The 27,539-nt window shown below is 41.8% G+C and overlaps 1 protein-coding gene across 2 annotated transcripts in view; it reads left to right on the top strand.

Annotated features, from left to right (window-relative positions):
• The first annotated feature begins 9,516 nt into the window (after positions 1-9,516).
• LIN28B (lin-28 homolog B) overlaps positions 9,517-27,539 on the top strand; it is an 88,102-nt gene continuing 70,079 nt past the window's right edge. The window contains exons 1-2 of one of the 2 annotated variants that reach the window (XM_050316274.1): positions 9,517-9,980; positions 16,568-16,755. In XM_050316274.1, the coding sequence (XP_050172231.1) occupies positions 9,947-9,980; positions 16,568-16,755 (222 nt within the window). In that variant the 5' untranslated portion in view covers positions 9,517-9,946. The remainder of the gene's footprint in view (positions 9,981-16,567; positions 16,756-27,539) is intronic. The other variant, XM_050316275.1, reaches the window with a different exon arrangement.

Genomic DNA, 27,539 nt, shown 5'->3' with positions numbered 1-27,539 from the left:
CGCACCTGCCGGGGCGCCGGCGGGCGGCCGCGGGGAGGGGGCGGCCGGCAGGTTCCTCCGGTACCGGAGGAAAAGTTGGGCTGGGCGGAGGCGGAGCGGCGCCGCATTGTTGTGTGTGCGGGCGCGGGTGCTCCCTGCGGGCGGCGGCGGGGCGGGTGTACTTCCGGGTTCGCACCTTTCTGCCTTCGCCGCCGCGCCCCTCCTCCGCCGGCCGCGCTGCCCGCCAGCCCGCCCGGCCCGCCCCCGGCCGGCAGCGCCCCAGCCGCCGGGACGGGGGAAGGGGGCGCCGGGCCGCGCCGCACCTTAGACGCGAGCGACGACGGCAGCCGCGGTAGAGGAACGGGGAAGGGTCGAAGCCGCCCCCCGCGCTCAGCGGGGCGCGGGGCGCAGCGCCCCGCTGAGAGCCGGCGGCGGCCGGGGCCGAGGGACCAGCTGCAGGGACGGTGCTGCAGCCCGACGCCAGGGGGCGGCCCGCGCCCCGCCGACAGCCGCCGCCGGATGGCGGTGACCGCCCGGCGAGCCGCCGCGGCCGGGCGGGGCGGGTGAGGAGCGGCGCGGGGCGTCCGCGGCCCGGCGGAAGGGAAGGCCGGGCGAGGAGAGCGGACGGACGGCGGGACAAGAGCCGCCGGGCGGCGCGTCCGCCCCGAGGCGGCCGGGGAGCGGAGGATGGGGCGGCGACGGCGCGCGCCCGGCGGGCGCGGGGCTCGGCCGGCCGGCGGTAACACCGGCGGGGCGGGCGGGGGCCGCGTGTCACGCGCGGCGCCGTGTGCGCGGTGCGGGGGGTTTAACGCGAGTGGCGGCGGGGCCGCCATCTTGGATGGCTCCCGCCGCGCCGCGGGGTCGCGGCCGGGCGCTGCCCGCCCATGCCGGGGCTGCGGGGACAGCGCCGGGGACCCGCGCGGGAGCGGCCCCGCCGGGCAGAGGGCGGGCGGGCTCTCCGGGGGAGTGTGGCACGGAGCCCCGCGGCTGGTTCTGAGGTGTCGGGCACGGTGCGGGACGCAGCGCGGGGGAGAACAAATAAAGTGCCGACGTGCCTCCAACACGCTTCGTACCTCCGTGTCCGGTTGCGCGCCCGCGGGGAGCGGCGTTGGGGTCCGTTTGGGCGCTCGCCGCCCCGGTGGGGGCACGGCAGCGGCATCCCCCGGCTCCGCGCTCTGGGGGGAGCGACCGTATCTGACCGCCGGCAGCTCCATGCGGCTGTGGTGTTACTGCGTAAACCGTACAGCGGGTCAGATAACCACCTAGCGAATGGCTAAATTAATCTAAAAATAAGCAAACAGCAGTAATGCACGCAAAATGTTTTGCCCAAGCTGCCACAAAAAATATGAAACTGGCGTATCTAGATAAATTTGAAAACTGTGGGTTTTCCTTTAGCTTTAACGCGAGGGAATTATCCATTATAATCTGATAAACATATTATCTAAAGAGATTTGATTCATTTACTTGTTCCTCTCTTACTAGTTCTTAGCTTGTTAGTGATGGTGAGTAAATGATGTGTGATGATCTTGTAGTGATGGGACAAAACAGTAGTGCACACCACAACAATTTGTTTACAGGCTTGACACTTTTTCTTTATGTAACTGGTAGTGGTGTTCTTTTTAAATAGGCCATACACAGGGCTGAGGTTTTTTACCCCATCTAATAACCTAGTTTAGAATTTCATGTCTTGCATGGAAACAGTATTAATAATTGCAAGTACAGAGAAGTGTCCTGTCATGAATATACTAAGAAAATAATTATAGCTAAATTTGGTCATAGTTCATGTAAATATAGTTGTGTATAGTTTTAATGATGTTTGGATATAGCATTGTACTGAAATGCAATAGTGCATGCTTACTGTTAGATTGATACTTGTATGCTTTGCTTTACAAAACTACAGATTATTTATTTTTTAAAACACACACAAAAAACCCTTAATGGTTCAGAGGAGATAATAACTGAAACATTTGTTTGGAAAATTACTTATACAGCTAAGCTATAGTTGTTTAGAGGATGATGATTTCTTTTTTTTCTCCTTGGTATACAGTAGTAAGAATCAATATTGAATTAAATTATGACCTTAATTATTAATATGCCAGGAAGTCAAGTTTCCTATGCTGTAGTCAAATGAATCATGTATGTAATGGCAAAAAAGTGATTATGGGTGATGTTTGTCCCATGCAGTAGTTACAAAAATGCAGCGGTACTAGAAAGTCTGCCTGTGTGTTTATGACAAAAATAACTCTCTTCTACTCTGATTATTTTAAAATATATTCTGTAAAGGGCATGTGCTGCTGTCTCAGTTTTATCAAAAGTTTTTTTTTTTTAATCTCAAAATGTATGAGCTGTTGTGTGCTCAGAATTTCATGAGAGGGAAAATGGTGATAAGTAAATGAAGAAGGAAACCCCAAACGCTCCCCCTCTTAGGCCTGAACAGCTGCAGTCTAGGCCATTCGCAGGATGCAGTTGTAGGTCACACACAGCGTTTCACGTTGCATCCCCAAGCACAGAAGCGAATTTTGAAGCCCAAGCCATTAAACCATTTGTTCCTCTTCTTTCCCTGTTTTGTACCTCCGTGGCAGCTTTTTGTTTGACCTGCAGCCGAAGCCCGCGGTGCGCAGCGCGATCCTGGGGCGGACGGGCGAGGGGCACCACGCGTCGCTCCGAGCAGGGGCTGGGGCGGGAGGCAGTTTCCAAAGGAACCATTTTCCCCTGGGCGGGGAGCCGAGCGCCCCGCGTCGCCGGGCGAAGCTCTGCAGGGTGGTCGTGCGGCCCGAGGGGTCCCGGCCCTGCAGCGCCGTGACCTGCGGGGCGCCCGGGACGGCGGGCACGGCCCCTGCTCCGGCGGCGCGGCGCTGTCCGCGGTGCTGAACCCCGCGGCCATGTTATTCCCGGCGGAGCCCGGACCGCCGTCCTGTCCCATCCTGTGTCCGCCTGGGCGGCTCCCGGCTGCTTCAGCGCCCGGAGGTCACGGCAGGGTAGTGCTTTCACCCACAGCCTTTATGTAATACACTGTATCGCTCTGGTATCGAATGCTGGCAGCAAAATCAATGACAAATACTACAGTGCTTCCTCCTTCAGAACACGAGCCCTTCCACCAACACAGATTTTTTTTTGCAGCGAACTTGGGAAGTGTTATGTTACCTATATGAAATGGAAGTGCAACTGAAACCAGCAACTAGACAGGAACTTGGCATTTGCTGTTTTTAAGCACAGGTTCAGTTTATGGAAGGACATTCTGAAAGCGAGTGTCAAAACAACGTGTCATCAGTGAGAATGAAATAATAACCACTCGTGGTACATGGAAAGTTCAGGAAAAAAGTGGATATCCATTAGCAGCAATGCAAACACAGGCATGAGGTTTTCTCCTTTCTTTGTCTCTTTAAGAATAAACAGTTAAATTTAGAAAGGTGTGCAATCTAGTAGATTATTTTTTTCAAAATTCACATTAATGTGCTTCAGCCTCTCTAGTACATAAAAAAATTAAAATGCTTTTTTTCATTGGAGAGACAAATTTTCATTTTCTGTAATTGCACACTGGGTGTTTTGAATGCAGTTGCACAATAAAAAGCAAATATGGTCCTCTAGTGTGATGAGTAGAGGCTAAAAAAAAATAAAGGCAAAACCAACATGACGTGTTTTGTATGGGAGGATAACAATTTTAAAAATATACATTCTGCTTCTAAAAATAGAATGAATTGATATGCAGAGTCTTGAAATTAAAGGTCAGAGGTGACAAACCAGGACAAAGGTCATGCAGCTCATTTTCAAGCAATCAGTTTCTAGTTTTTTTCATGGTTGAACAAAAGCTTAATTATACAGAAAAGTGAGGACTGTAATATTTAACTAGTCAATTTTAACAGGGAAAGAGGTAGTTTTACAAAATTCCCTATTTTCTTGAATGTAGCTAAATTATGGAATTATTTGTGCTACTGTTACTGATATAAAAATGGGTCTGTTTTAAATTTAAGCATTAAAATAACGTTTCTTAAATTAACATTTAAAAATCTGCAATTCTGTATTTATTATTAGCACTTGAGAAATAAGAGGAATGTGTAACCATTTTCTGCTTTGTCAGTGATTTTAGTAAAAAAAAAAAACTAAAAAACTCCTGATCATCCATATGGTTATTTCAATAAAGTTAAACTGCAGGTCCATTCATTTTGGCATCTGTGCACATACTTATTATTTCTAGCAAACCACTTTCCCCAATCCCACTTCCAGTCTCCAGCATTATGTGTGTCAATATGCAGTAATTATATAGACCTAAAACCTGACTGTAGAGCTACTATGTGTATGTGATTATCATTTTATTACATGCAATGTCTAAAGTTCAGGGGTTTTAACAAATTGAAGAGATTGCTTCAATGTTTCTATTAATAATATCACATTTAGACTAAACCAGGCTTTCATAAATATTCTAAAGGTATGTAACAAATATTCTATAAGTAACATTTGATACATATTTAGACCACATGCAGTAATGCAACACTCAAGACTAACTCCAGAAATTCAGTTGTTAAAATTTGTGCACTCACTAATAATTTTGTATCACACATTACGTTTCTGCTTTTCTTTCAGATACTGTATCTCCTGTACCTAATTCAGCTACTGATGTGTGCATTGATTTTGAAGGTTTTCATCTTTTATTTTAGAGATTGTGAAATTTTAATTATGTATCAATGATGTTGCTGTTAACTCTTTTTCCCCCTAGTTTAAATTAATGACCTATCTGCACTAAAGTTTATAAAAAATGACCATTGCATTACTTTGGTTGTTTTAAACAGTGACTGTTCAGAAGGCATGACGTTCAGGACTGATGTCCACTCCAGTTGAAATGAGAAAGATGTGCCTCATACTATCCATACTTCTAGGAAAGTGAATATTGGTGTTTAAAATACAGACACTTACCTGCTGTTTAGCTTCTGTAATGTTTATTTTAATAGACAATATCCATATCAGAATTTGATAAGCATGTTAGAAACTGCAACTGATAAAAAAACTCCATCTTTATTAGTGCTCTCAAGTAATAATTCAGTGACAAAAAAAACCCAAACCAAAATGAAGAAAGAAGATTCTGTGTTTTGTAGGTAAATAGCACATGCAAATAAAACAAAAATTCTGTGCAAAGGAAAAGATATGTGAAAGGTGTGTGAATTCCATCAAAACAAGTATTAATGTAAAACATCTCAGAAAGGAGGTCTGAACAAATCAGTTCAGCAAATAAATAAAAGCAAATAAAAATTATATAATAATATCTTTTTAAAAATAAAACTTGTAGTGCCATTGCTTTTGAGGGGATGATGTAACATCTCTATATTGAATGTGAACAATACAAATTCGATTTAGTGTAACCAGGATGACTGGAAAAAAACCCACACATTTTTCTTTGAAGATTTAACTATTTAATTCAACTTAATGTTGATAATGTCTCCTTCTTAATTTGGCCTCTGACATGTATCTTTACAGCACTTCATTTGACATTGTTTTGTTTGCAAGTACTTATCAAGGGGGGAAATAAAATCTTATTCTCTATAGTTTCTCACAGGAATATGCAATTACAAAATAAATCAATGATCAAGCTCTGAAAAATATTTTGATCTATCTATGATTTGAGAATTGTGGCTTTTAAGGTTTTTTCCTCACAAGGTACTGATACTAATTTGTGTAAAATACAAAGAAAAATCCATCTGAAAACATATAACAAGTTTACAAGGTAGTTTTTTGTTTCATTTGCTGTATAGCAAATCAGTGTGTGGCAATTTCAAGCCAATTTCAAGCCAATTTCAAGCACCTGTTAACAGTAAACGGGGAACAAAATATTTTGAATATGAAAGTAGAAAAACAGTAGTTGAGGATAATATGTTTCATTTTTAAATTGTGTATTTAAAAAGTTCATATTTGAATCACAAAATATTGTTTGAAACATTTGTTTTTCATTTCTTTTTAATTAAATAGTTATGATAGTTGTTCTATATATATATTCAAAGACTGTAAGAAATTGCAGATTTTACTAAATCAAATACACTAAATATCAGAATTATATAGTAATTTCAGTCCTTAAAACAAAAATATTCTTGTTCAGCATTTTCCTTTAGTATGTATTATTAAAGTTTTAAACTACATAGATCCTAGTTAGTTTCTAATGCTAAAGCAATTGTCAATATAATAATAGCATTTAATTTTGAGGAGAAACTCTGACCTTATAGTTGTCAGGCTTTCATTAGCTCACATTTGGATATGGTGGAGTTTATTACTCCTTTTTATTGGCCAAAAGAATCAGATTCATAACAGTGGTGGAAGCGCATTTTACCTTTCTTTGTTATCTTCTCACTATAGTCAAATGGCATTTTACACATAGTTAAAAGGTGTACATAACTGGATGTTTGGTCTACAAAAATGTGTACTTCATTTCTTAAAAACTAAGATATGCATAGACTCTTTTTTATAGGGAAAAAATCATACCTGGGCTATTGCCTAGCTGTTTTATTTACTTGAAGCTGTAATTACCTTCCTTCAATTCAGTGACAAAAGTGTGTAAACTTAGCAAAGAAAGACTAAATTTTAATTTACTAGTTGTTCAGTTAATTTTCTTAAGTCAGCATTATTTAAATATTTTGTCATCTAGTAGACACTGCTTTCATCTTCACTTGCTAGAAAAATAATTATATAAAAACAGAAGTATGGAAGAACAGCAAAGTAAATTATAGCTAGAGTAAGAAGAAAATTGTGAGAGCTTTCAACTTTTTTCCCCCTGTAATTATGTAAGGACATTGATACCTGAGTATATATTTTCAGGAAATCTTAAGTTTTCTTATTTATGTATTTCAAACTAACTATATTTTACTGAATTAAATGAAAAGGGGAAAAAGAGAGTTTATACAATAAAACCATCTCAGGAAGACATCCATTATTCAGAAATGCACATTGAGGAATAGGGGTAAAACAAGTTAATTCAGAGTGTAAGACTACACTCAGTTGTGGTGTTTTAAATCAAAATACTGTGTGCATAGTGCTTCTACCAGCAGTCAAGAACGGTAAATCAGAGTAAGATTAATTTTATCTGACTAGTGTGTGTATATATTTTAAAAACTGATGTTTTATGCTCTATACTTGGGTTCTGTACACAGAGTTTTAAAATTTTGTGTATACGCTTTGCAACATTCATCCATTTAAGTCTTCACTCCTGCTGAGTTAACTAAAAGAGATCCTCTTAACATTGGAATGTTTTCCCCTATTCCTTTGCATCACTATCTTACTTGTTTGGTATACAATAAAGTTTTGGTGGGGTTTGTTTTCTAGTTTTCCTGCACTCTAATCCTACTTATATTATCTAGCATTCCTTAAAAAAGTACTGTTGGCTTTACTCTGTGGAAGAAATCACTCCCTTGGTACTCCTGACTGTGAAAGAAACAGGTTTAACAGTTGAATTTTTTTTTTCAACTTACTTTTGGAAGAAAGAATATAACTTGAAAGGAGTAACTATATATGCCTGCTTTACTTTCTTCCAAGCAAATTGTATTTCTAAATCCTTTGGCAGCAAACTTACTTAAGCTAATGAATTCAAAACTATCCATAGCTAAGAGAATTCTTTTAAAATATATACAAGCTTGCTGTTATTTTTTACTGACCAATAAGTTGTCAAAAAATACACTACATAAACTGAATTACAGAACATGCCACCTGTAACAGAAGGTTATTACCTTTGTTGGGTGTTTATCAGTGTGCCTTTAACTGATACTACACTTTTCATTGTATTTTCTATCCAGCAATATTTCCATATGGTGTTCTGTTGCATTACTTTTGTGCCTACTGTTCCAGTATCCTTCCACATGCTGTGAATGCCTAGTTAAAATAAGGGTTGCTTTCTGAGGAAGGGACTTTTTATCTAAAAACACTTTGCTGTCTAGTGCAAAATTCCTAAACAGCATTTATTTATTTATTTGCAGTTACAAAGTTCATGTAAATACCGAGATAGTTTCAGAACTAAAATGCCAGAATATTTTTGTGGTTTGTACAGCATAAGGAGGCACAGGAGAGAGTTCACCATGAGCTATTTCAGAGCCCAAACCTGATTCCATTTAAATGGAATTTACCTCTTTCAGTAGGATGCAGCAAAATACATGCCAAAATAGTTTTTCGTTTAAATTATCTGTTTAAATGAGTTCCCAGAATTGAAATGCCCAGGCTTTTCTACACTAATATCCTTTAAGCCAAGTTTTGGGTACCACATTAGGAAGCTTTTTGTAATAACTATTAAAAAAATGCATTTTTTCTGCTTAATGATCTGTTATATTTGTTTGACCCTCTAAAACATGCGATGCTTACAAATGTGTTATGAAATGACAGTACTGGAAACAAGAATTACTTGAACTTGTACTGTTTTCTGCTACAATTTTTAAGAACTGTACTTCCCTGCTTTTAGTCCCGACACTACTCTCCAAATACTTATTTTTAATCCCTTCATAAACTGAAGCAGGCTACGTGCCAAAGCCAAGAACAGATCCTTTACTCTATGCTTGCATATTTCATTATGTTGCATAAATAATGCAAGTAAATCTGAAAGACACAAAAGCCACATAGCCACAGGTTGGCAGAACAAAGAAACAGATACAAGAGATTGGGCTTCAGAGCTTGAAAGTGTAAAAGCAGAGCTAGGTTTAAAACGTGGCAGAAGTCCACACAATTCCAGTGGAAAACTTAATTATTACAAAAAGAGAGGAACAAAATCGGCTTGCCAGTGTTGTTGCACTGAAAAGAAAGATTCTACTACCCTGTTTTCTGATTTCTGGTGTTGGAAAGGATTGAGGATAACTTACTGTAGGGGCAAAGAAGTTAAAAGAGAAATTTGGTTTTCATTTGACTTTGGTCATTCTTGTTCTTACTTTGCTCACTCCTAGTAGGTTATCTGATTTTTTTTTTATTTTTTTTTTTTTTTTTAGTAAGAGAGCAGGGTAACTGGATGTGCTCTTAAATTGGAAAGAAGACAAAAGTAGAGATTATATCTAAACAGGTTGATAATTGGTTTTGGTGGGGTTTAATTAAGATAGATTATTCAAAAAGACAGTAGAGGGTGACAAGAGGACAGGCTTGTGGCAGGTGAGTTTGTGCATGCTCTTATCTACCCATCTTTCATTTCGGTAAACAAACTGGGCAGCATAACAAACTTATTGCAAAACCAAGGTATTTTTCTTCATGCTTCCTGCCATCTGCAATGCTTTTTTTCTGCATTATATTTTTATTAGCATTCTGTGAAATTAACTAGGCCTTTCTGAAGTAGACCTAAGGTAGACCTTCCATGAAGTTTCAGTCAAGTCACACATCTGTATTTGTATGACTGACTGGTTTTGTTCAGATTAAGACCTAGAATTTAATACCATTACATATGATGAAGTTTTATCACTGACATAATTGAAAGCATTTTTCCGTTGATATTCATAAATTGGCATTGAGTTAGAATTTAGACCATGAAAGAATCCTTAGAATTATTTTATTGTTTGGTTTTTTTTCCTTAATCATACACAAGGTATGAATACTTCATTGCTTGGTATGTACAATTTAAGCATAGTAAACACAAGTCACTAGTTCTTAGGTTACCTATTGCAATTAATTATTGATGAAGAAAACAAAACACCTTCAAATATTCTGCAAATCTGTGTTTTTTCCCTCTGTTGTCATCAACTGCATGGCCTTCATAAGAGACCAGTGAAAGGGGCAATGCCTTTACTGGTGCTAGGAAAAAAAAAAACAGTGGCTGATTTTTTATCTTATACCTTGGTTATCTCATTGTGGTTTTGATGAGCTAGGTAAGTCTCAAAGAGTAAGTTTATAGGTCACGTCATAGAGTCAATGCCCTGGCATTCCTAATGAGCTGTTAAACTGGAGAAGAGGTAATTAAATATGGTACTCTGGTACAGTGTACACAGTACTGACTCCAGCTCTCTGATTTTAGGTTCCTCAGAAGACGATGAGGTCATTCAAGAAGGTCTCCTCATGCTCAGGTCAGTCTTCTCTGTAGCATCTTACATGGCTGACTGTATCTGTAAAACTGAGGTACTGCAGCACTTCTGTCCCGCTGGCTTTGATGAACATAAGTATTGGGTGGGAGTGGGAAGACTCGCTAATTTCGTGCACAGGCTCCAGAGTTCTTCTTTGATGCAGTTCGAGTGTTCTGCTTCTGCAAGACAAATAAACAATTACGTAAGGAAAGTTTATTTACAGTAAGCCCACCTCAGATACCTGTCGCAAGCTGTGGGAGTCCACAGGTTTGCATGAGCGCTGCAGGACCACCACCGCCACAGACGTGCCAGTAGGCGCACACATCTCAGTCGCTAAAACCTACTCCTCGCGTTACTGTCGTGCCGCTGTCACGTTACCGCCACGCAGCCTCCTCCCATCGCGACATCTCAGCATTCCTGCCCACCCGCCCTTTCAGCCCCACTGCCTTTCCAGCCTGCCTGTCCAGCCCCCAACCCTGGCACTCTCCGTGCCCGCCCGGGCCGGCGCATGCTGGGGCGGGGGCTTCCCGCGGAGGGCGCTGCGCGCCCGAGGGATCCGCTCGTCCCGGCTCCCGCACGGCGCCGGGAGACAGATAGCCGGGGCGGGCGATGGCAGAGGCCGGGTGTTGCCTGTGCGGTGCGGTGAGGAGAGCCCCCGTCACCGCCGGGCGGGCACAGGCGAGAGCGCCTGGGCAGTTGCCTGTCGGGGAGGATGCGCTCCCCACTGGGGTAGGCACACGAAGCCCCCCGTCACGGGGGCTGTCACAGGGGAGGAGAGGGGCTGGAGCGAAAGTGCCTGAGGCACAGATCCGCCCACTCACGGCTTTGCACCTACCTGGTGGGAGGCGAACCAGTGAGAGCGGGCCGTGCGGCCGGTTCCTCCGCGAGGGCTGGTCCTCCCTGCGGGGCGTTAGCCCTGTCGGACGGTCTACCGCGACGACTGGCCAGAGCCTCCTTAAATCCGCCGGGGAAGCGGCCGCTATCAGTTGCAAATCCGCAGCTGAGAGACGGGTAATGTACGTGAGACCACATCCTGTACCCGAGCGCTCCGATTGAGTCCCTGCCGCGTCCTCCTGCCCGCGGATCACACGCGAGATCACAGCAATTCCCAATATTTTCTAAGTCTCCCCAGCAGACCGCCGGGATTGCCAGCAGAGATCCACGGACGGCAGGGCGGACCTGCGAGACGCTTACAGCCGCCGCTGTTTCGTTTCAACAAAAAATGCTCGTAAAGCTCGTGTTTGAAACCGCGCTCCAGCCGTCAGTTCGAGCAGCGCCGCCTGCGAACGGCGGCGCGATCCCCTGGCGACGGCTGCCCTGTTCCCGTAAAGGAGCAGAGGCGGGCTCCGGGCTGCCGTTCTCGCCCGTCTTAGGTGTGACCGGACAAGGGCGCCTGGACAGCCAAAGAACTGCGGGCGAAGGGAGAGAGGCGCCTGCTGCGCTCTGAAACGGCATTTCCGTAAAACAGCTGAGCGGTGCGAAGGGCGCCGCTATAAAACCCGTAACTTCACATCCCGCAGTCGCACGTCGAGCAAATCCCGTCCCTGGTAGACCTGAGCCCTTGGCAGCACGCAGTTGAGTCGGCGCTGTCCTTCGTTAAAAAAATCAGACACCTCCCCCCCCCCCAAAAAAAAAACACCCAAAACCAAAACAAACCTTCACGTTTCCTAATAATAATCCGCGGGATTAATACAGAGGGCAATAAACCCGGTCAGGGCAAGGCGGAAGGTGGGGGTGTTTATCGCACGTCCTACGCTGCTCTCCCAAAGGCGCAGAAAGGCACGCCACGACGGCCCCGCTGGGAAAGAGCCACATTTTCTGGAAGCGTTAAGCAAAAGCCCAGAGGCAAAGCCCGGCGCTATGGGAGGTTTACGGGGACAGACCCGCCGCTTCTGTGGCGCTGACGGAGCGCGGCCGCTGGACACCCGAGCCCCCGCGCCAGTGGGCGCCCGACTTTCACCCTCCAGGGCGCCCCGGAGAGCGAGGAGCGGAGGAAGCGGCTTGCCCTCTCTGCCCTCCCCCCCGAGCGGTACAGCCGCTGCCGGCAGGGAAGCCCGCCGGGCCCCTGGCAACCCCCGCCCTCGCCCGGGCGCTGCACGTCGGCGGAAAGGGAAGGCGGCTTTGGCGCCCACACTGTAGGTGAGAGGATTTTGGCGGGAACAGCTCAGCGCCGGCACGGAGTCCTGGCCATGGGGAGTGACGGGAAAGGCACCCCTCGGCTCCCGCGCCAGGAAGAGCCGGTGTCGATAGAAACCGTGTAAGAAAAACTCCGTCCAACATCGGCGGGGCGGCGCCGAGCAGCCAAGCCCGGGCAGTGGAGGAGAGGGGGCAGGGGCGCCCCGGCGCCGTCCCTGCTCCTCCTGCCTGCCCGTCGACGAGGAGCGCTGGCCGCGCTTTGAAATGGGAAGTGGTGGCAGCATCCCGAGTTCTTCTTTCAAGTGTAAATCACACGTTTCGTTTCAAATGCTCGCAGCTCCATGATCTGTTTGGATTTTTGTAGGGTTTTTTCTCTCTCTTTCCCCCCCCCCCTTATTTTATTTTGGGGGATTCCCCCCCCCCTTTTTTCTTTTTTTGAGTTGAAGGTTTTCCTTTCTTTGGGGGGTGGTGGTGGTTAGGGTTAGAAAGACAATTATTCCAGCTTCCTATAATTGTTTTTATCAAAATTAGCATATATTTAGCGAAATGTAAGGATAGAAATATTTTTTTAATAGGTCAACTGTTATCATTAAACTAATTTCTCCTCAAACTGGCTTGTTCTGTAGGGTTTTTTCCCTATTTGTCCTCTTTCCTCCTCTTCTTTGGGAATGAATTTTGGAAGGGTGTTAGTGGGTTGTTGTTTTTGGTTTTTCGGTGGTTTTTTGGTGTGAGGGGTTTTTTTTTAAGTTTTCCTTTTTTTTTTTTCTTTCTGTCTTTTTCCTGGAGAGTTCTCAGCTGGCAACAGCTCTCTACCTTCCACAAAACTTGAAAGGCTGATGTCCCTTGCAGGAAATGAATGAGTCGATAACATCTGACACCAGTGACCAGTCCAGTGACCCCAACCTTAATTCCACTAATACTGGAGGCCTGAAAATCTCAGTAAAGACCTATTGCAAATCCCACCCTCCCTCCAGTTTACAAAATCTGCACTTATTTTGCAACGTAAGAAATAATTTGCAACCAATATATTTACATTCTTTTATTTATTTAGTTTTGTAGTCTTTATTCATCGAAGAACACGTACTGATTTTTTTTCTCACTGGAATTTGCTAACAAGACACTTTGTCCATTTAATGAACTCCCATTAACTCGTTTGTGTCTGTTTAACCAGTATTTTAGCCTCTAAAGATTTTTTAATACCAAATTTCGTTAAAATAAATCAGGCTTTTAAAGTAAATACTTTTAAAACGGTATTAAAGAGGATATTTTCTGTCTTTTCGAAGGGAAGGGCAGAGAGGACTATTATTTTATAAACGTGCCCTTGTGCCACAAGAAATGTACTCTTGGGCATTTCAAATACGTGGTGTAAACATTGTTTTCTTCCGGTAACCTTAATTTCACGTTCATAGCTGGGGTTTCACGTGTGTTAAAATCTCGTACATGTATATACTGCATACCGTCCAGGTCATAAGATCCAAGCATATAAAATTACTGATATAATACTGTAAAATAATCGCTATTGTAAGGGGGGAAGGGAGGTTACAAGCCAAAAGCAGCGGTATGTTGCACGAATGCGTAAGGCAGGTCAGTGTAGGAAGTCGACCTCACTGTTGAAATAACCTATAGGAAATTTACGGTTGACGACTGCAAAGGAATTTCAGGATTTAAAGCTTCTGCTCCATTTGCCAGGCTGCTTGTATTTGTACACTCTTGCCCACCCTCACTTCTTTCTTGCAAACGATCACACGGAGCCTCCACCTTGGTGTTTCACACAGAAATGAGGCGCTGGGGGGGGGGGGAATTGACGCTTTCCTGAAAGGCAACAAAAGGAGTAAACAGGCCCACGGGGGCAAAGGCGTTCCCCTTAATTGGGCAGACTGATCGACGCCACTTCCCAAACAACAGCAAGTGCTTTGCAAATGCATAAGCCCCTTGCATTCAGGTTCTGCACGGATCGGTTTGTTGCTTTGGCTTTTGTTTGTGTGTCCTTGGGATAAGACAGAATGCCGGGGGGGGGGGGAGGAGGGAGCGGGCTAATAAGTCATTGAGCCCAGGTTTTAAATAGGTATGGGCAACGTTTTTAACATATATAATGCTGGATCTAATGCGAGGTTATATGCGAGTAGGTGGTGATGAGGACAGAATACTTTCATCTCTACCTTTACACTAACGAGGATGAACAGATGGAAAATAAAACGAATTCTCACCTAATTAGTCTGTTTACTCTGACGTCTATAAAAATATTTTAAGAGCATTTGGGGGTGAATACAGCAACGGGAGAAGCTACAGGGCAGGGCGATTGCTGTGTACCTGTGAGCACGGAAGGGGAGTGCCTTTGCAAAGGGGCTGTGACCAAGCCCTTCACACATCACACGCTTCTTTTCCGAATTGGATCCCCTCTCCCGCTGGCAGTGAAAACTTAAAACAGCAGTCCCTGATCAGCGTTATTTCTCCCCGCTTTGTCTTCTTCTTCCAAGGGTTTTTCTGGGGTTGTTTTTTTTTTTCCGCCCTCCTCCAGTAAATCCTTTTCTCTGACAGTCCTCTCCCAACTGCTGATTGAGGTTCACTCCAATTCTCGGCTTGAAAACTGGTCTCTTATTTAGGAAGTCATTAATCACATCCCCTCCCCCGGAAAGAGATGGCGGAGAAACCTGTGAAGTACAATTCCTCGCCCCATCCCCCCTTCAGAAATGTTTTGAAACGCTAAACCTCCGCACATTCTGGGCCATATTAAGGTGATATCGCGTTTCCGGCGCGCTTTTAATTTGAATGCGAAATTAGTAACGATCCGGTTATGCATCTGCCCACGTTTCGTGCAGAGGGTGACACAGATGCCTCCCGGCGTACCCCGTCCGCGTCTGTACACACGTGTGTCCCTCATCCGTGAGCATCTCGCCTTCGTGTGCGTACGCGGACCCCGCCTGCAGTGGGCACAGATACCCCCATAATCTCCTCCGCACGGCCGCCCCTGCGTGTAGCTGCTGTTCAGTGGGCTGTATCTGGAAACACGCGGATCTTCCTATGGATTTGTGCATGCACGCGGGGGGTGGGGGCAGAAACCCCAGAATAATACGTCATCTCTGTTTCCCGTAAAGAAGCGTGCAGATTAGCTGTCCGAAAAGGAAGGAGGGGAGAAAAAAAAAAAAAAAAAAAGCGCCGTGTTGAAAATTTCTTGTTCATTCATAAATTATTTTGGTGTGTCAAGCTGGTTGAAATGGCGATTGGCTGCTCCTGCCTCCTGCCAACCCCTTAAGGATCCGATGTGAAATTAGTAGCAAGAAAGCATGTAATTGACCGAGTCACGTGTGCGCAGGGGGCCAGAAACGGAGCGAGAGAGACGGGGAAAAATCAAAAGAGGGAAAGCACATTAGACCATGCGAGCTAAATTTGCGATCGTTCAAAATCAGGATGTTAGATTAATGCAGAAGACCACTTCGATCCACAGGGAAAGTTTTCATCTCACGAGTTTGGAGCAGAGGGCCCGTGGGGCAACATGGCCGAAGGTTAATTTTCTTTTTCTATTGTTTTACTATGAATTTCGCTCGCTCGCTCTCCCCCCCTCTCCCCCCTCCCCTCCCCCCACCCGCTTTTAACCCAACTATGCATTACCCTTTTTTAGCAGCTCGCGCAAGGGGGCTTTCTCCAAACCCATTGTTACCCAGCTCAGAAACTGTTCCGTACCGCCCACACCGATTCACAACTTGAAAAGCTTTCAGGGGGCTATTGTTTGAATTGTTCCTGTTTGATTAAGCACAGTTGCAGTGGTGGGATGAGAAAACGGCCGTACACCTGTCCCAACTTTAATCGAAAGTTTATTCCAAGGAGGGATGGATACACGTTGGAAAATAGTGGTTTCGGCGCTGCATGTGCAATAACCAATTGTGCAATCTACCCAATTTTGCTTATTCTCTCTCCTCCACCCCTCCTCGGCCGACCTCCCCCCTCGCCCCCCCGGTCCTGCGCCTTGCGAGGAGAGACTAATTGGGCTGAGAATTTCTGTTGAGAAATGGGATCGGTCTTAAACCAGCAATATTCAAGTAAAGTATCGCGTTCCGTGCTGTAATGTGGCTGAAAGATGGAGTTAAATGGAAAAATACACGTATGTACAGAAACGTGGGCTGCCTTGGGCACAGAGAGAGCGAGAGCCTCCGTGCGCAGTGTTTCCTCTCTGTAACCTCCGGTGATTTTATTTTTTTTACGTGTTTTGGGGAGAAGGGTTTTTATTTTAGGATTTAGGGAAAATATGCACTTTTTGTCGGTTTTTTTTTTGATTTTGTTCTGTTCTCCCGTTTTTCCCCCCCTGTTCCGTTTGTAGTAACTCCTTTATACAGCGGCAAAAGGATGTTACCAGAATTTAACTCTTTGCTTTGCATCTTGTCCCATTCTTCCTTCTTTTTTACCCCCTTCCCCCCACCCTTTACACACACCCCCCTCCGCCTTTCCCTCTTCCTCAGCAGGGGCGAGTAAAGGTGGAGACGAGCCCGGGAAGTTGCCGGAGCAGGAAGAAGAGGAGGAATCCCAGGTTTTGCACGGAACCGGCCATTGCAAATGGTTCAATGTGAGAATGGGATTCGGGTTCATCTCCATGAGCAACAGAGAGGGAAGCCCCTTGGAGTCTCCAGTTGATGTCTTTGTACACCAAGTAAGGCCCATTTTTGTCTTCCATCTCAGCCTGCCACATTTGGTTGAGTTCAGTGGGGCTCTGGTTTCATGTGAAGTAACCTATTTTTTTTTAGGTATTTAGGAACATCTGTAATTAAAAAGTTGCCTTAGGTAGTTGGTTTGTTGGCAGCGTTACAATTTGAGTAAATAAGGTCGTTAGATTGTACTTAGTCTCTGTGGCTGGAGATTTGTGTAAAGAGATAATGTTTCCTCGTATCTTTCTCCTTGGTTAGAAACGTCTCCTGTGGTTTTTATTTATTTTCAAATGTCACACTTTTTAAGGTTTATCATTTGTCACCAGACTGATCAGAAGCAGATAAGCCTTTCCTTGGAAACTGTTTAAAATTAAGTTGGGAAAAGGATAAATAAATGTCGGGATTCATTCAAATAACATTTGAGTAGTTCTAAAGGGTTTACTTATAAACCCCGAATTACTTTTTAAAAGCTCATCTGAGATTAGTTAGTGAAATTAAGACATAATTATAGCGTTATTTTGTAGTAATTCAGACCTGAGAGCATCCCCGTGGTGATACTCTGAAGCGTGGATGTGGTTTGGTTGGTTGATTTTTAATTATTCCTTTCTGGGGGTGGGGGGGGGAAGGTAACGATTGAGGATTCGGACCAAAAGCAGCGTCTCTGTAAGGCTGAAGGGAGAAGAAAGGGTGGTCCTTGGTTTTATTTTTAAGCACAACAGCGTGGATGGTTTTGTGTTTAGAACGTGGAAACTGGTATGAATGTCTTCACGCAAAGGATTTTCAGATGCAAAATAGGTACAAAATGATAAAGGAACTTTTCCCGAGGTCTGTACCATGGCTTGTGAAGGAGGAGTGTGTAGACCTCCCCTGGTCCTTCTGTAAGTCCAGTTGGAACAATGTTATTTTGAATTTCACCCGTCTTCTCTGTGATCACAGAACAGAAGAAAAGTATCAGGTAAAGAGACCATTTTGGGTTTGGCTAGGGCCATGTTAGAGAGGCAAAAATGCATCTTTTTACGTGGTTGTCCATTTTCTATGACGTTTGCAATGACGGGGCAGGGCGGTGTTCCATGGTTATATAGTGAATCCCTTTTAATGTTGCATTTGGTGGCCTGGCTTTATTTTATGGTAACTTTCCACCAGGGTTTTTGAAAGCATACACCTTTGATTAGGTTAATAAAAGGGTGGCAGAATCTTCTAAAGAAACTGTTGCTGGGGCATGATTCCTTGTGGTGGGTGGTAGAGTGAATTTCTGATCTTGCCTTGCATGTGCCCTGCACCTAAGGGCCTGCACTTCTATATAGCTGCTTGCATTTGGAATTATGTACATAGTGTAGAATCCAATAGTGAACTTACTGAATTCCTATACTTCCTGCTTTGTACTGGCATATGAGGTGCCCCGTTTGCTGCTGCTTTTTCTCTTTAAAACTGAATGCATGAAGTACTTCTCAAAGAAATATCAGCCTTTCTCCTTTTCCCCCTTTCTTCCCTTCTTTGTATCTCTTTAAGTTGTGAAATTTCTCTTTAGAGTTTTATAAATATACTTTAAAGATAACTCCCTTAATGTAATTTTGTGTTAATGTATGTAATTTTTTTGCTTCTCAAATAGTAGAAAAACATTTGAAACATAGCAGTGTTGTTAATAAAAAACACATTTGGAAACAAAGATATTCTTAGAGCTGTGGAAATAGAGAAGTGTTGAACTGCATGATAACCTGATACATTTAAGTAATACTAGACAAGGTGTGCAGTTTCATAATGGAAAATAGTCATAGAAAATAATAAAGTAAGAGTAAATTTGGAAGTTGCTATTCAGTTGTGTCCCCTAAAGGAGGGGACAAGAAGAAAATGTTATACAAGTTTGATTATTCCAGTTTAATAATTACAAATTATCCAAACCCCTGGTTTTCCAAGACATACCACAGTGTAAAATGCAGTGAAAACTATCATGTTTCATTACACATAAACTGTGTGCTTCAGTCATTTGAGTTTACTTAGAGATATGTCTTGCAGAGTGAAGTTATTAGTATTCTGCAGTGGATTGCCCTTACAACAAAGAAAATACATTTTTCACCTTTTTCTTTCTGGTTAAATCTAAGACATATATATATATAAACTTCATGGTGACATGAATCTTCTTTCCATCAATCAGAAGCAGAAGTTTTCTGTTTAATGTAATGGGAAGAAATGCTGTCTTTGTGTTTGAGAGTACATTTTAGATAATTAATATTGCTATATAGAATGCTTTGTGTTAGCTGACTAGTGGTAACAGTAGCAGCCTGAGCATAAAAATCTGTAATGTTATTTAACAGTGCTGGTTGTACAAGACAGTCTGTTGCCTGAATAGTTATTGGACCCTATTCCTATTAGTTTCATTAATTTGAAAAATTTAGTCCTGTGAAAGGGCCTTTTCAAGGCAAATATGTTAGTTTATTAATCTGTTGAAGCACAATATTGCTGTTCAAAACTGCTTTGAAATCACTTCATCATTTATTTGTGTGCATAGAGTGTTGTATGCATTCACTCATTCTGCAGTGTTTGTAGCTACTAGTATCATTTTATAGAATCAGGCAGTCTAAGCAGGGAAAGAAGCTTCTGGTTTACTTGGTCAAGTCCTGTCAAAGCTAGCTTGAGCCCTGCTGCAGTATTTTTACTTTTTTATCTTACCTTTTCTTGGTGAGGTTATGCCCAGTTTATGAGATCTTGCTATGAGCAAAAACTTACTGTATTTTAATAAAGTCAAAATTTCTGTAATAGTTTAAGTTCACTATACCTAGACTTTCGAGCTTGTAATAAATAATTTTGCTCTCTTCTTTTAGTTTCTTCTCGGTTGTGAGCAGATTATAGCCATGTTTTTCTAAAGTTAGTGCTTTACTAATTGTATATATTAATGTATTTTTAGAGGACAGTGCTTTTGTTCAGACTTCTCTCCCCTTTCACCCAGCAAAAGTACCGTTCACGAAACAGCTTCAGTATTGAGTTTTTAACTCTGCCTTTTAAGTCCCTCCATTGGCGTTAATCATTTGGATTGATCTTTTCTGAACTACCTTCAGATTGTTGTTGCCCTTCTGGTAATGAGCTGGATGTGTTATTTAAGGTAGAAACACGTCAGCCATTATATATGTGCATCTGTGTGTCTACAGTGTAATTGCATACACTTGCAAACGTCTACATTCTTGTCCTTTTTAGCTTTATTCTGAAACAGCTTAAATCTTAAAGTCATGTGTTTGAGTCGTTCAGGGTCATATAAAAATTACAAGTCCTAAAAAACATTTAATTTTTCAAACACAAGCCATGACCAATGCAGCAATGTGCCTAGTCCATTGTTCCCATCTTTTTATTTTTCTGCCTTTCTCTGTCTGTCTTTTTCTGTCGTTTTCTGGTCCTCTGTTTGTTTTGGAAAAAAAAAAAAAAAAAAAAAAAGAAGAAGAGTAGCAGTGTTAGTCCTTTGTAACACTATTAATTCCAAGGAATGTGCACCTTACTGAATTTGGCTCAGTACTGTCATTTGTACTCGTAGTAGGTTACCATGGAATGAATAATACAGCTTGGTTTCTCTTTTTGATGTGAATTCTGGACATAGTTATGTGTGAGGGGATCTTGTTAAATTTTAGAAAAAGATCTGTTTCTCAAAGGGTAAAACAGACTGGAGAGGTGAAGTGAGTGAAACATTTTGTGGTGCACGTGGAAAAAGGTCTTCAGTGCAAAGAACTAAGAAGAGCTGAAGCTCTCATAAAATCAGAAAAGGGTGATCTTTGTTGTATTTTTTTTGCATATTCGATGTTGTACACACAAGTTGGATATGTACAACTTCTTTGGAGGCTGGCAGTAAGGCAAAAATGCTGTGTATTCTTTTTTGCACACACTCTGTACAGACTAAGTTAGAAACATGTCCCTTTTCCTTTGCTTAGTGTGAAGCCCAGATGTTAGAGATGATAATGAAGGGTAGGGTGCTGAGTGTAAACAGATGCAATTAAATACATGTATGTGAATATCGATGATTGTAAATTTCTCTTTCTCAGTAATGTGGTCTTTCAGGCTGGGATGGATTGTTCGGTTTAGATTATGTTTATTGGGACCTGGCTCTGTAGTTCAAAATTCTTACCACATTAAGGGGTTTCTGAACTGGAACCTTAAACACAATCCTTCTTTGGGATCCTCTTTTATGAGATGGGGAGAGGAAGGAAGGGAGGAGCAGCATTTAGGAGCTGGTGTATTTTGTTTTCTCATTAAAAGGAACATAGTTGGCTTGAAATTTTTCACTTTCATCTGAACTTTATTACTGTTCCTACAAGTTACGGTTACTACAAGATGTGATAAAAATGGATGTCTTTTTTCTTTCATTGAGTTCTTCTGCACTGGACTATCATTGTATACTATAAATTTTGCTCTTATTATTTCAAGTACCTTCAACAAAAGAAAGAGGAAAAAGTAGTGAGACTATTATGACTGTAAACAGAAGAATAAATGGAAAATAAGACATATAAGCTGCATCTGAAAAGTCTTTTCCTTTACTTGACCAACCATCCCTTTTGATGATGAATCAGATGTCTGTTCTTTGAATCTCTAGTATTTTAGGCACAGTTGAATTACTTTTTCTAGGACACAGTTGGGCATGGCGTGTTACACACTCAATGTTGAATTGTGAACACATGTAATCCCATGCTTTTGCAAGGATGCATTCATTCATCTAGCATACCTTTTCCATTTCTATATTATTGGGAGCATGTAAAAAGCTAATTGTTCAGGATAACTGGAAGTTCTAGGCAAGCAAGAGGGATCAGTATTGCATTGTTCCTTATTGTTAAAACATGACATAGCAATACCTGTTTCGGACTATAGAAGTCTTTATGCAGAGTATGCTGTTAAAGCCTTGCTGTCTTTGACTTCTGCTGGGGACCAGGCAAGCCCAGTTCTAATCAAAACAAAAGTGGCTAGCAGGATTTAGAGAGGGAAGCTGAGGAAGGAAGCGAATGGGAGTAAACGTGTGTCTGCAGCGAGCACGTGTATGAGAGATCCGGCAGACATCAAAGTCTGCTCAGCAGCCTCCACACATGTAGGTACCATCTGTAATGGGTACCTGCTGGGGACTCGGAGCCAAGCTTTGGCACTCACCAGCTGTGTTGCAGCATACAGAGAAAACTGACTTTAAATTATGGGGATCATGGATTTGCCGTGTGGAGCAGTACAGCATTGTTTTTTGGTTTTGGGGGTTTTTTTTGGTGTTTTGTTGGTTGTTGATTTTTTTTGTTTGTTTGGGTTTTTTTAAATTTATTTTGGCTACTAATCATGTCATTCCTACATTTCAAATCCTACCTATGGACACATAGATGACAGCTTGATAATTTAAGATGGTTGTCTTAAGAAACCTGTAATTTGGTTATTTAAGTTATGGAGCCGCCATCTTCTGAACCTTCCAGATTTCATCTGTTTACATCTAAACCCAACATTACAGTACACTTTATTGCTAAACCTATGTAGCATTTAAGTGAATAGCAACACCATTAAACCTAAGTGGTGTCAAATCAGATCAGATTTTGCTGAAGGATTTTAAACATTGCGTGTTGACAAGCAAAAAGCATAAGTAGCTCAAAGGCAGAGGCCTGCAGTGGGACTACTTTGTCTTAAGGGGTGGGTATTACCTCTTCAGCAGAGCAGTAAGTACACCCTTTCAGAGCATGCTATCCTCCTTTTCTCCAAGACTGAGGAAGTTGTGCACAGGGGTTGGGATACTGGAAGGAAGAGGATATTTTGTCTGAGGCACAAACATAAGATATCAAAGCATGATACATACAAAACATGAACTGAAGCTAAAAGGAAATGAATTGTCAGATTGGGGAAAATGTTGTTATTGTTGCTTGTCCTGGTTTGCAACTACATTACTTGGGTAAATCTAGAGCTACCCAGAGTTTTGTTTCAGACTCTTCAAAAAGTATACTCCCATGTAAATATTATTTAATTTATCTTTCTTATATAACCTATCACAGTAAAGGCCTGTCATTTTTCTCCACTGATTATCAACAAAAGCAAAATTAGGCCCACCAGTTTCTATAGAGTTGTATAAAAGTAACTGTAAAAGTATAATTTAAGAAAAATCCTAGGAACAGAGAAGCCAGAGGGTAAAGGTTGTTTATGAGGTTTCTTTAAACGAACACAAATAAATAAGGACGTAATGTTTACATTTTTAATTCCCTCCATGTACTTTTAATTCCCTCTATGTACGAGTGCCTTTTTTTTCACCTTTTGTTAAATCAGCTGAAAGTTACCAGGACTGTTAGAAAGGTATTATGTGATACTTTAAGGGACATTACTCAGGACAGGTTTGGACTGGCTTTTGCTTCCTAGGTATCACTGGTGAAAGCAGTGAATCCTTAAATTGCTTTTACATCAGCAGAGTATCAGTAAACACCTCTGTATGGAAAGTGGGGAAGTGCTTCTGATTGCTTGAGCCCATTTAGTTGGAGAAACTGGTGTCCAGGCTTTTCCTCAGATTATTCTGGCTGTTCCTGACTTAAAATGGAGGGGGGAGTTAACTCCTTGGGAGATGGCTAGGAGAGAATTCCAGATCCTTACTCCAGAGATGTCTCAGCTGCTTGCAGAGCAGCTGTGGAACTTGCTGCAAGTTTCACAATCTGTTTCATTATGGAAAACTAGCACAGAATTTGATTTTTTCATAACGTGCAAAGCTGTAACATAGAGCAGGTCAGCAGCTGCTCTGCAAGCAGCTGAGTAAGGCTTTGCAGTAGCAGTGTGGGTGAATAGGTGGAGGTTGAAACTGTCTACAGTCTCCATTCTTGGTGGGAATCCTATGGTCATGACTTTACTTTTACATTTGGCAGCAGTGCTGCTGCCTCAGTAAGCTTCAACAGCTTTGATATCACTCTTCCTGTTGGGCTAGCATGAGTGCTGCGTGGCAAACTCAGTTGAGGAAATATTTGGGTTTGTGTCTGATTTTTATCATTTTTCATATCAGAGAAACCCTGTGATCCCCACAAGTAAGGGTGGCCAGTGTTGGCACCATGGAAGGGTGGCCAAGCATGTAAGCAAGTAGCTGCCAGGGTGAGGTGAAGGTTATTGGAGGAAAGAGCTGGAATTACTGGCAGAGAAATGTGAATGAAACTGCAGTCTCCTCTGCTGCAAAGTAGCAGAATACTGGTGTTCCTGCCTTCAGCTGGGGATGAAGAGACAATGCAAGAGTAGTGACTTTTCAAGAGAAAGGACACTGAGGGTCTTGGGATGAGTACAAGCATCTGAGCTCTCGTTGGAAGTGGAATGTTTCAGGAATCTTTGGGTCACACTTCAGTATTATAGGTTTCTCTTTTTTGTGTTAAGTGGTTACAGTTCAGTGGTGGCACTGAAATACATTGATTGCAGTTTTTAAAAAGCACTATTTATAAATACAAAAAAAAAATCAGAATTTTTTGGTTGTATGTGTGGAATTTCAGCTTTGAAAATTAAATACATCAGCATTGAGGTGATTTGTCTGCAAGCGTGTAGAATATTCTTGTTCTATTATCAGTGCAGGAGCCAAGAAAATCACACAAATAGTTTCTATTCCAATGTTTTGATCTGGTGCTAGAATTACGTTTGTTGGAAGGAGGGAGGCTGAAATGTTTGGGTTAATTTTGTTAGCACAATAGGTTAGTATTTTCACCTCTTAAAATTGTTTAACAGTTGAAATCTGAGTGAATGCATATTTAATCAGTATTTGGAGTGTATGAATTCATCTACAAAATCAAAGTAATATTCCGTGACTACTATAGATCTTAAACTCTGTTGGAAAACACTAATGATGTTATTACATCCATAAATGTGTAATTTTCATGATTTTAGCTGATACTGGCTTTCCCATCAAAGATAATCCGTTCCCAGAGAGGCCCTCTTTTAATTAGTCATGATAATTTATAGGCATGCAGCGTTGAGGGATTTTTTTTTCCTCGACTGCTTTTATTTCAGTGCCACTTGAGGCTACTTTAACATTTGTATTATAACTTTCTCTGTTTATGGTCATATAAATATATGCACCAAAATATTCCCTGGGCTGAAACTGAGACTAAAAGTGATAACCATTGGGTACTTTAAGGAGACTAGAATAACATCAGTGTGGGTTCTTTTTCAAAGTACAGATGTCTTTAAAATCTCTTAATAGTGCACATGTGCTATGATTTAAAAAATGTTTTATTTCATTTTACAACTGTGTTTTGCAAGGTAATAATCAAAATCATGGTTGGTTTTATGGGCTATGCGTAATAATACAATTGTAGGGGAAATACGGGATTTTAAAAAGCCTCTGCTGATGATGTGTAGTAATTTCTGAATCTTCTTAGACTAATTATATTGGAAATATTAGAAATACATAAAAGTAGTAGTATAGAATGTACTTAATAGACCCAAGCTTACTTCTGTAGACTCTGGATTAGATCCCCAACTACTCCCTGTATTTAACAGATATATATTGTTATCTCACCCGGTTTAATTACTTGGCCTAAAACATGCAGATTACACATTTTGAGAATTAGCCATTTTGAACACTAAAGTGGAATAAGATCCAAGAATTATTCAAAAACCTGTTTGCTACCCTCTTCCCCAGATACTAAATTCAGTAGTGTATCAGGTGAATGGAAATTTGAGGGTTGATTCAAAGGCGAACAAAACCTTATCCTTAATGTAATGAAACTATTCCATCCGTTCTCTTCTTGTGGATATTACAGACCTGATGGGCCAAATTTTGCTCAGTCTTCTGTGAAGTGATCCCACTGACCTGTGAAACTTGTTCAATAAAATGGGCAGTATTAGAAGTGGATTTTAAGTCTCCTGTATGAGTGCTTTTACTGGAAGTATGTAGTTTACAGCCTTTTGTTTTCGTAAGGCTGTCTGTGCATTTTGTGCTCAAAAACATGCATTCTGTATTGTGATCTGAGCTGTTCCCTGTACAGTGCCTAAAATGTAGAGTAGTAAACAGGGTTTAATTGAAAGTTGGCTAAAAGTGGTACAACTTGTCAAGTTCATGCACTTTATGTTATATATGCAACTTGGATATCTTTTTCATAATGTGCTACTTTTTTTTTGTTACTGTGAATGTCTAATATTTAATGTCTTACCTGAATTCACCTGACCACTCATCTGCCAGAATGCTTTGACTGAAAGGTCTCAGGCTGATAATGTTCTGGGTTTTTTTCATCTTCCTGTTGAAAAATTGCTCGGTCCCAAATAATTTCCTCACATTAGGAAAGAGTGGTAGAAGAAGTATGGTAATTGCTCCCAGTGTGAAAAACACCTCTCACTGTGCATGCAGGCAGGTTCTGTTGAATGTGAATGAAATTCACCTTTGCAGTCGAAGAACCTTGGGATCTTGAACAGCTATTCAGTTCTGTGCAGGGCCTTTGATTTCTGGCGGGCGTGATGGGATGCAGTAGGTTCTTTTTAAAAAATGAAATTAAAAAAAAAAAAAAAAAAAAACTTCATAACTGCAGTATTGCATACCTGTGTTCGCAAAGGAAAGGATGGGAATCTCCCTGGTAGGATCCTTCAGGATCTGTCTTTTTCCCAGGCCTTTATATTAGGGATGTAGACATACTACTCAGATACAAGGGAGAGTATTAACTGGTGGGGAGGAGGAAGTAGCTGAACCGTCTGCTTAGGTAGGAGAGGATGAACAGTTCACAGATTTAGAGGCATAATATAGTCCTCAAATATTTGTGAATGCAGTTAGCCAAAAAATGTCCATTTCACCACAGTGCTTAACAGCTCTCCACTACAGTGAATAAAATTCTCATTTGGCTGTGCCAAATCTGCTTTGTTTGCCTGCTTCATTGTTTTGGACATTTGTGTGTCTGCATGGTGTCTGTTAATTAAAGAAATCACATTACATTTGCAATAGCTGTTTTATACCCGTCAAAATCACATTTGTTTAATGTTTTCACGTAGCATGTTTTGCAGAAACTTGTTTAATGGGTGTGAAATGCAGGGTAGAAGTTAACCCTGTAAGGAATGCATAGTTTCTTGTATAGGGGTCTGGGTAGCTCCAGCAGGCAGGCTGATTTTAACAGGGCATCCTGTTCATTCTGTGTGATTCTGATTTAGAAACTATTGCAACCTGGAAAAAAAGATAAAATAATTTTTAGAAGTGTTTTTAATTGGCTTCAGGAAATAGTTAAAGATAGACATTACTTGAGGGTGATTGATCTGGATGTGAAGCAGATGCATTAAGAAACAAAGAAACTTAATTTTTGATACTGTAGAGATCTTTGCATGTTGCCATTGACTTCACAGGACTAGATACAAAGAGAGGACTGTGGAGTTGAACTGTAGATGATAAGAGAGCAAAAGATTTTAAACGTGCATTGTTAAGATGAAATGAATATTAAAGATTTTCAGGTGGAAATATAGTACATCTGAAAATAAAATTTTTGCTTAGACCTACTGGAATAGGATTTTGTTAGTGTTAATTCATGGGTTTGTGAACACTTAATGGAACAAAAAATACCACATCTTTCACTAAAGTAGTGCTAAGCACTACTCTGGACTGTAGTCCATTATCCACGCTAAGAAAGTAGGCTATCAGATTCTCCTCTAAGCAATGCCTTCATCAATAGTTTAAAAAATAAAAATCTACTAAACATTCCAAAATATGATTGATCAGATTTGAAAATGTTTAAAATTATGTAAATTCAAAATACTGATTGAAAAGGTTCCTTTAAATATGTTCTGTACCTACACTGCCTTCAGTAGAAATTATCAAAGACTTTTGTAAAAAATAAAAATGCATATTCCACTTTATAGGTCTTTG

This window comes from Myiozetetes cayanensis, unplaced genomic scaffold (genome assembly GCF_022539395.1).
Source record: "Myiozetetes cayanensis isolate MyiCay16 unplaced genomic scaffold, myiCay2020 scf2-11, whole genome shotgun sequence".
Taxonomy (NCBI): Eukaryota; Metazoa; Chordata; class Aves; order Passeriformes; family Tyrannidae; genus Myiozetetes; species Myiozetetes cayanensis.
Note: the sequence above shows the minus strand (reverse complement) of the source record. Positions and strands in the feature narration are given on the sequence as shown.